Below are 8,989 nucleotides of genomic sequence, written 5' to 3' on the forward strand. Positions count from 1 at the left end.
CGGATCTCTGCAGATTTCGTGCTTCGTACTTGCGCGATGAGACGGACAGCGTAGTGCAAAGATAATGAGCCGAGTACAATCCCAGACGACAGATAACGGAAACTTTAACGGGGAACCAAGTGACGTACTGTACTGATACTCCCGGCGATACCACGATTTACTTTTATTTTCTCTCTTTACATCGCGGGTGATGAGGTGAGATCCCTTCATTTTTGACCATCTAGGTACAGATCACTGCGCGTCGCTGATACGACAAGGCGATATCAGCGCGATGCTCAAAACCCAAAGACGGCATTGAATGTCATTTACGTCTAACCAATTTTACATTGTACTTATACGGAGAAAAAGAATCGGTTACATCAGCTAACAAATCACGGCGAAGCGAAAAATTTAGCCGCTACGACCAAACATCGGTTGATTGAATCATTGATATCTTTGCTAAAAAAGAAAAAAAAATCTTCAGTTACTTTGACTAATTTTCAGTGGCAGTTAGGTTCCAAATTTATCTTTTCGTCGCAATTGATCCAACGGACTTCTAACAATGGTAAGTAAAGCATGAAGATTTGCGTGGAAATTCTACAGATTTGACTGATTGAATTAGATCAAAAGAATGTATTAAAGGCAAGAATTAATGATGCAGGGTAGAGACTATCATTTTGGCGAACAGGTTGATTGAATTAAAAATGTAAAATCATCTGGGAAAGCGGGTCAAGCTTTTCGTTGAAAGCGGCTGAAATGGCGGTAATCAGGCTTATCGTTATCTCGTTATAATTACCGTTAAAACCTCAAAGTGCAAGGCCGTTAAATCTCGAGACCGACGACGTTCACTTTGATATTCTTTAAATATTCACATCCCACGTTCCCTGAGGCTTCAAGTTACGCAGCTAGTACGTTGCCCGAAAGGTATTCCTTCAAAAATTCATTCGAAATTACGTTTATTTTGAATAGAAGGTTAACTCGACGCGCGTGCATATCCATCGTCTAGACTTCGTAGCCAATGAGAGGCGAGATCCGTGTTGCTGATCCAACCTAGAGTAGCAGTGGCATATTATCAAATTCTCACGAATAAAATTTTTTGATCCAAAGAATGAAGGAGGGAAAGAAGAAGAAGAAGAAGAATAAAAAAATACACACAGACTGAATCACGCAAAGAATGATGTAGAGGTTGTTTGAAATCCAGCGAGATCTACGGTGAGAAATTGAATTCTGGCAATTTGTAACACGCCATCTCGCACAATGCGAAAACTTGAATCAAGGCCAGACACGATGTGCCGAACTCGGAGTTTGCGAATTTCCCTCTCCCGATCTCCCGTCGTTTCGAAGGAATGTCTGCTACTTTTTTTCTATCCAACTATCTCACCGATATATTATACAGCGATTCTCCTTTCCGACAGCTACGCGCCTATACGATGCCAGCGACGGAGCCAAGGCAATCCGCACTTTATTTAAACATGCTATATACCCATAAAAAATAACGTCGCCCCTTTGGCTGGGCCAGTTTCATCCTCTCCCTTTTGTACAGTATATACTTTTTTGTTCTCTATCAAATAAAAACTATTTTACGAAAAATGTGCACATCGCGTATATCTTCGATCGAGTTTCTTGCAGAATGGAAATTTAAATGCGTGCAAATTCAATGCGAATATCCGGCATACTATTACCGAGCCGCGTGATCGCGGGAAGCAAGTCCCGAAACCAGGAGTCAACTTTACCGCGTACATAAAAAAGCTTCCCCAACTTTCGTTGGTCCCGTGAAATCCGGACATTTCTACGGCATCGAGGCGAATCGAAATCGACAACGATCATTTCTCTGCAGAAAGATCAATGATATTCTCTGTTCGGACGTTAATAGGTTGGACGCGTGACGTGGGCCCTTCGTTCGGTTCATCGATTCGTCGATTCGTCGGACGAAAAGTGTTTCCCATTATCCGTTCCTGGTGTGCTCCGCGTGTACGGGCACGACACTTCGCGGCTAATAGTCCCGATAACTTTTCTATCCTTCGGCAACGGCTCCGCAGTCTTCCAATGACCTATGAGGTGGTCACGTTCTCTCCCGTGTATTTTTAACCAACCCACCGGATCGTCCGTGACGAATTTTCACCCCCCTATCGTCCAATTCCCATTTCATTTATTAAACGATGATGTATTTTCAGCTTGAAACTTTGCTAACCCAAAGCGAATGTATGAATAGTCTCGCTATGCCGGAGCGTATGCCGGATTTTCTTCTCGAACTAAATATAGACAAGTCTGAATGACGTGAACCGGATTCTGTGATTCCGTTTTGGTAAAGCTAATTCAATTTAAACATTTGCCAAGAGTGTCTTGCATGTTGTCATATGTGCCGGGCAGAAAATCTGTGAGACATAATTTCGTTTCATTTCGGTTATACCCGTGACCGCTGATTGAGAAGCGAGTTAATTTGCAACCCCATAACGGTAATTAACTAACAACAATAACTTCGTATTGAAGAGCTAGGCTAACGCTTACGTCACTTCGAGAATCTGCGGAGCAGCTTGATATGAAATCGCGGATTATACTTACGCCATGCATCCGCGAATAAGCCCGATATTTCCATCGGATCAACGTTTCGCTCAAATACGTAACAGTCAAAGCGCTTCCAAGTAACGAGGCAATCTCAATTAACAACCTCACTCCATACTAGCCCTTCTGCAAGTGGATACGTCGCGTCGTGTCGGTATACGTATACAGACTCACGTCATTGGGCAGAGAGAATTGCTACGATGTACAGGGACCCCATCAAGCACCCGTGCAGCTGTTATCACCCTATCGCTAGCTATGAAATTTCAGCGAGTGCATATCTTCCAATTTTTGCAGCAGGGCCAATACCCCGCTGAATGATCGATTGACCAAATTAAAATAGCTCCAGGATTTCTTCGAACCGAATTTACTCAGCGTGGCACGTTTGCTCTGCTTCGGCACGGCAGTTTTTTCCCTCGATAAATTTCTGCGAAGAGTGCGCGCGGCAGTCCACCAACACTTCTTATCCCAGTCATATTGGCCAGGTTTGAAGAATTAGCTTGCAAAGTAGTGTAGCTATGCCGTGGCTGAAGATATTTCATCTATAGGCGGAACTTTATACGTCCAGTTGTCTCGGCGTGTGTACGCGGCGTAATTAACGGCAATTTGTTGCTCGTGAGCTACATTTTTTCACCTTTTTACTCTGGGTTATTTCACAGGGCGTTAAGTAATGCGCCACGTATGCCTATATAGTTACAATAACAAATTGAAAAAAAAATCATTAAAAAAAAAACCTGGAACTTCAACATCTCCACAAATATAAAGCCGGGGCACGAACGATTGTGAAACTATACATCATCTGCATATTTTACTCAAAATGCACAAACCGCGTTAGCTTTCCTACAGTGCCCGTAGAGCAGGTGCCCGAAATTTTTCGAAATAAAAAATTGAACAGTCAACATCAGACGAAGATCTTTGAAGAACGAATTTGCACATCAAAGAGTATTCGGAAAATGAAAGGGTGTACCAGGTATCGAAGTACATGTTTTTCCCGCATCTTCTAGTAAAGGTGGTAAACCTTCAACGCACGCAACCTGCACGGGTCAACGAAGAACGCCAAATTCCCAACGGCTGATTAGCCGGGCAGCGTGGGATGTCGACGGTGGGGTTTATTGCCGCCCCATCATCAACCTCATTAAGAGTGACCCACGCATTCGACCTCTTCGTCCTTTTCGAGTCTCATTCGGCCGATCGCTCCCCGCGTTCAACGATTTCAAATTTACAACCCCCCCTCCCCAACCGTATCAACACGCCAACTACTTTATGGTCCGCAATGTTTGACTCCCCAATTAATTGTACCCTGGTTTATTGGGTTCTGTAAGGCCGTGAAGATTGCCCCGCGATTATGACTTAATTAGCACGCGCGTGCACGGTATGTTACGTATTACTGAATATCTGTTCAATGTCCAAGGGTTCAAAATTCACGCCAACTAACATTCGAACGAAAGTTCAGCCGCGTGTCGACTGCAGCCGCAGAAACGGGTGATTAAAATTTTCAATTCAGAACTGTGGGCAACGGTTTGCGAAACTGACGTAACGCCGAGATTATTAGAATCATACCGCGTATACCGAAGTCTAATATCGGCGAGATTATCTCGAGGTATATTTTCCGCCGCACCCACCGAAATCCCCTTTTCAAATATAACCGCGGCGAATGGATGTCTCCGGCTTGGCTCGTGGAGTCGGCGCGTGGTTCCCAACAAAGAACACCTTATACCACCAAGCTAGCGCATAAACTTCGTAGCCGCGGGATGCTCGAAGAAAACCTGAGGACCGGGTGCGTATATACTCGTATATATATATATATATATCGTTGAATGAAATATCCGGATTCCCCCGATTGAACAAACGAGGAAGCCCTTGAAATGGCGTGTAATCAAAAGCATGCTCTGCCCTCCTTCTCCCGTCGTCACTTTCAGAGAATGCCTTCGGCAATTTTAACCACGTCATCGACTAGAAATACTCACAACAACATTTATCGAGTTTCAAATTTCCGTCGTTCGTCAATAATTGTTCGAAACTCTGCAACATCAAAAGCCCGTTGAAGCGTCATCAAACGCCGTTCCCTATGCGATTATAATATTACCCAGCTGTACCAAACTTACAGTTTACAATTATCGAGACATGGTTACGAAAGTAAAATAATTTGTCCGAGTGAAAGGCATCGTAGATATTCAAGCTACGCTTAAACAAGATAAGAAAAAAGCATTTGCAACGACTTTTGGGAACCAAATTACCCGAATGATCGTGTAAGAAGTGAACTCGTCGAATCGGCGCCAAAATTTATCAGCAATTTGAATGAAATTACTATACATATGCATATGCACAACTGCATAATTGCAATGACAAGCGATAGTTAAGTGGAGGTAATTACATCGTATATAAGCGCGATAATCGATTTGATTATGCAAATCGATTGAAATGGTAAACACACACGTTTATAATACCGATCTCATTTCATTCGACAATAAAATTTTACTGCTCGTACTTGCGAGGTAAATTTTCAAGATCGCGTATAATAACCGGCATACAGATAGCTTCTCTGCAATCTTTACACTCGAGGTGCACCTGGACTTTTCTACAATACTCGTGTAGAAACTCTCTGCAATGTACTGATTTGCATCACAGTATATGCATATACATTCCTTTATAATTTCTTCGAAGGATTGCTGTTCCATAGTCAATCATACCCTATGGATCCTGGTTCCTCGAGCAGCTGTCACTGTCAGAATATTCATGGTGTCAATAAGAGTCCACACCGATTAGTGTAAAGTTGAACATCGTCGGTGTAAATCGTTCGATTCTCGACACCAAGTGGTCTTAAAATCAACACCAATATTATCGGTGCTACATTTAACACCGCATTTCCACCGTCGTAACCGGAAACCCGATGTAAATTCTGGGTCGACGATAGGCGGCAATAGCTATTGCGGGGCTAGTCCATCACCCTGCATCGCGATCAAGCGAGAGGGAGAATAGCGCGCGAGCATCGAACCACTTCAATCAGCAGCCACATGGCGTGCTCAAATGAGCTTTACTCCGAATCGGAGGTGAAACGCGTAGGAATCCGCATCGTACGCGGAGATTCTAGCCAACCACACGCGACTGGATCATGGTGAGCCATGTGAAACGGATACCAATCCTGCCGAGATTTTCGACGGTGAGGCGAGCCTCGCGCTTCGGGGCGGTTTAACGGTGCCGTGCCGCTTCGCAAGTTCAAACATTGGATAGTCAGGTGACACAGGGTCCTGTTTGCCGAATTAGATGCAATCAAACGAGGGGAAATCCGCTGAGCAAACGTTGTTCACACTTGTTTGCTTGTCATAAATAGCATTCCGGTTAATTAATTACACCAGCGTGCAATTATAAACAAAGGAGAATTAAGGACTGCGTCTCGCGATGCTCATTACAGCAATGCCGCGAACCCGCCGCCCTTTTCCCGGATTATAATCACGCTCATTTTTTTCCTTATTCATTTTCCGTTCGTAATTTGTCAACGAAAGGTAAATTACATTGTGGGAATCTGCGGCATGTCGCTCTCCTTCGCCGCCTTCGTATTATGCTTTACGTTTTGTATGAGATTTTTTTTTTCTTTCTCTCTATTTTTTATACCTTCTCTCTTTATCTTCCTTGGGCACTTTTATCTCTCTTCTTATTTATTTTCATTTTAATTTAGTTTTTTTTTTTTTTTTATTTCTTCTCCCATTTAAGTAACCCTTCGCCAACCGGAATCGTGCGGGAATAATTGCATACTTTGAATTTAAACCGATTAGAAAGACAAAGCCATGTTTGATCAAAGGAAAGCGGCTTCCGCGTTAAGTCTCCGCGAGTAATGCAATTAACTGTACTATTAGTTTCCTGTACACTGTGCAAATATTTGACATGTTTGAACGGACGGTTAAATTGGATACATTGACCCGTGAACTATACGTTCAGGGTTAGTAGGTATTGGTACGTATCAAATTCTATCGCGGGGGTCGTAGAAAACTTTTCGAAGGGACCAATAGAACTTTTTTCCTTTTTTTCTTCTCTTTTTTCATCAAAACTTATTTACTCGTTGATCGATAGTGATCGATACACCCGGATGAGAGTAAGGGTATACAACACCACTGCGTAATACATATAGGTACATGTGTGTGTGTACAATTCTGCCGAACTCTGAGTAAAGTCACGGTGCATGAGAAAATATATTGTCGTTTTTTCAACGACCCTAAACGCGAAGAAGACAATGCCTGTACGAAGGACGAATACTTTATTATATCCGCGTTGTGAAAGAAAGTAATAAACGAAGTAGGAAATGTGATTAAAGGTCAGCTCTTGCATAACAATATGATAAGTAAGTATTACGCATAATTTGACAAGTGACGAAACTGTTGCGGCGTAATGACAATCCCATTATTCAAATGTTATACCTAGGTTTCATTTGGTATTGTGGTTAACGTGTTTCGTCCCCCCTTTACTACAATTCTACTGTGTGCTCACCGCGAAATGTAACAGTCGCGAGGGTGAATTTAGTTGCTCGAACCGATAATGCATCAAAGAACCGTCTCCTCAGATATTGGATCAATGTCGTCCTGCCATTGATACGCGGCTAATCGAAATCAAATTAATCAGGAACTGCCCTTCGCCACGGCTAATTCGATTCGAGTATCAGGCACCCCGCGGCGTGCGTCTAAGCAGCGTCGTCTATTTTTCATGGGAAATTTAATAAACGACTTGATTCCAGGCACTTGTTTTGTAAACTTGGCTTGTGAGCCCTGTTTGATGTGAAATTAGCTTCTCCGATGGTCTCATATACCTTTAAATTATCACGCCAGGCGCGGTCGCGATTATCAAAGACATTGAACTGCAGGCCGAAGGAATTCTGAACCTCCATTAATCCGTGAAAATTGACTAAACACCGTAACGTTAACGACACTGTGTACTTGGCAATTACGGCTGAATGACGGAGGGACTATTTTTTACCCTCTTTCCGATCGTTGACTTTCCCCGTTTACATGGTTCAATTTCATTGTCAATACGAACCGATGTTCAAGCTGATGTAATTGTCACTGACCGTCGCTTGTTCAACATTGAATTTTTTTTTTTTTTTTTTGAATTTTCCAACTCCTCCCTCGCGCCTATCCGATATACGTTGTAAGAAAATGACATGGTCTTCGAAAATAATGAAATTCGGTGAAAATAAACGTTGTCTTCCGACGTGAATGTAAATATATGAGGTGGTACCTGGTGCCGGATCAATCAGCGCCGAAACCCACGATGCAACGCAGATCGCCAAGAAGGTGTAACCGAGCATCGCGACGTCGAGGACGCGTGGACGTCAACTGGCGCCTGGTACTAAGCATCGCGACGTGCTGTCACGAATTTTGCTTGCCGCCAAGGGCGGGCGCAGGCGCCGCTTGCAAGCTCGTGAAGGAGAGTAGCAGGTGTGTGTGCACATGTTGAAGCCGCCGGCAGGGAATAACGGCGAGCGACGTAACAGCTTTGCCCGTGCATTAAGCACACTAGATGCTATCTGCTATTGATGAAATTTTATTTCAAGCTCTGTAGATAACTCGCCGAGGGTGGAAGGGTGAAAGGAATCTCCTTCGGTATATCGCGGGAGCTTTTGAGCGCCATTTTTCAGCTACGCAATTGCAAAAAACGCAATATTTTCCCGTTGCAATAGCTCCACCGTATTTTTACCCATCCAGCTTTGCAGATGTGTGCACGCGCGCCGCTCGTTGGCGCAATAAAACACGCAGGTATAACAATTAATTAATTAAGAGAATACAGCTTGACAGGGAATGCAGCAGTGGAGCTTGCCAGGCGGCGAAGGTATACGTATAAGCAGGTTGAAATACCGGCCTGTCTGGAGAATAAATGATAAATTAACAATTAATTGTGTGTGTACGTTTCTTTTAATCTCTACTTTCTCATCAACCGCTGACGACCTGCAGCTAAAAATGTGAGCGTGTAAAGAAACTCCTCTATGGTCCGGATCAAATTAATACCGTTCTGTATGCTGTAATGGACGATTGTATACAGTTCATTCGTCACGTCCAGCGATCCTACCTTTGCGATGAAATTTCTCCACCTGTTCTTCGTTTTCTCCAACTTTTGTTCACTTTCAATCGCACTTTTACTAGTTGCGAAAATATTACATCGGTGAATGGAAAGTTGTGGTTTATTCTGTAATTAGTTCGATGCCGTGCTTGGATTTTATGTCTGATCGTTGAGAATTCGTACGATCCTTACGTTAATTGTGCCGGACTCGGCATCTTGATATCAGCACGAACATAATTGACCAACTCCAATTCTTGTCCATACTGCGGTATATACATAAAATATTACTCAAGCTGCTTTGGGTATTGTAATTTGTCAGTGTCACTAGATTTAGCGAAATGTAGGTCTCATACATTCGTGGCTGTAAATCCGAAGGTGAATATATTTTCCGTCGACCGACATGCGA

General features: G+C 43.2%; 1 protein-coding gene across 2 annotated transcripts in view; it reads right to left on the reverse strand.

The window, feature by feature from the left end:
- The window catches only part of LOC124214675 (neurotrimin), a 47,853-nt gene extending 40,004 nt beyond the window's left edge, over window positions 1–7,849 (reverse strand). For both annotated transcript variants that reach the window (XM_046617213.1, XM_046617212.1), the window contains exon 1: window positions 7,765–7,849. In XM_046617213.1, the coding sequence (XP_046473169.1) occupies window positions 7,765–7,834 (70 nt within the window). In that variant the 5' untranslated portion in view covers window positions 7,835–7,849. The remainder of the gene's footprint in view (window positions 1–7,764) is intronic.
- Between the last annotated feature and the right edge of the window lie 1,140 nt (window positions 7,850–8,989).

Source organism: Neodiprion pinetum, chromosome 3 (genome assembly GCF_021155775.2).
Source record: "Neodiprion pinetum isolate iyNeoPine1 chromosome 3, iyNeoPine1.2, whole genome shotgun sequence".
NCBI classification, from domain to species: Eukaryota; Metazoa; Arthropoda; class Insecta; order Hymenoptera; family Diprionidae; genus Neodiprion; species Neodiprion pinetum.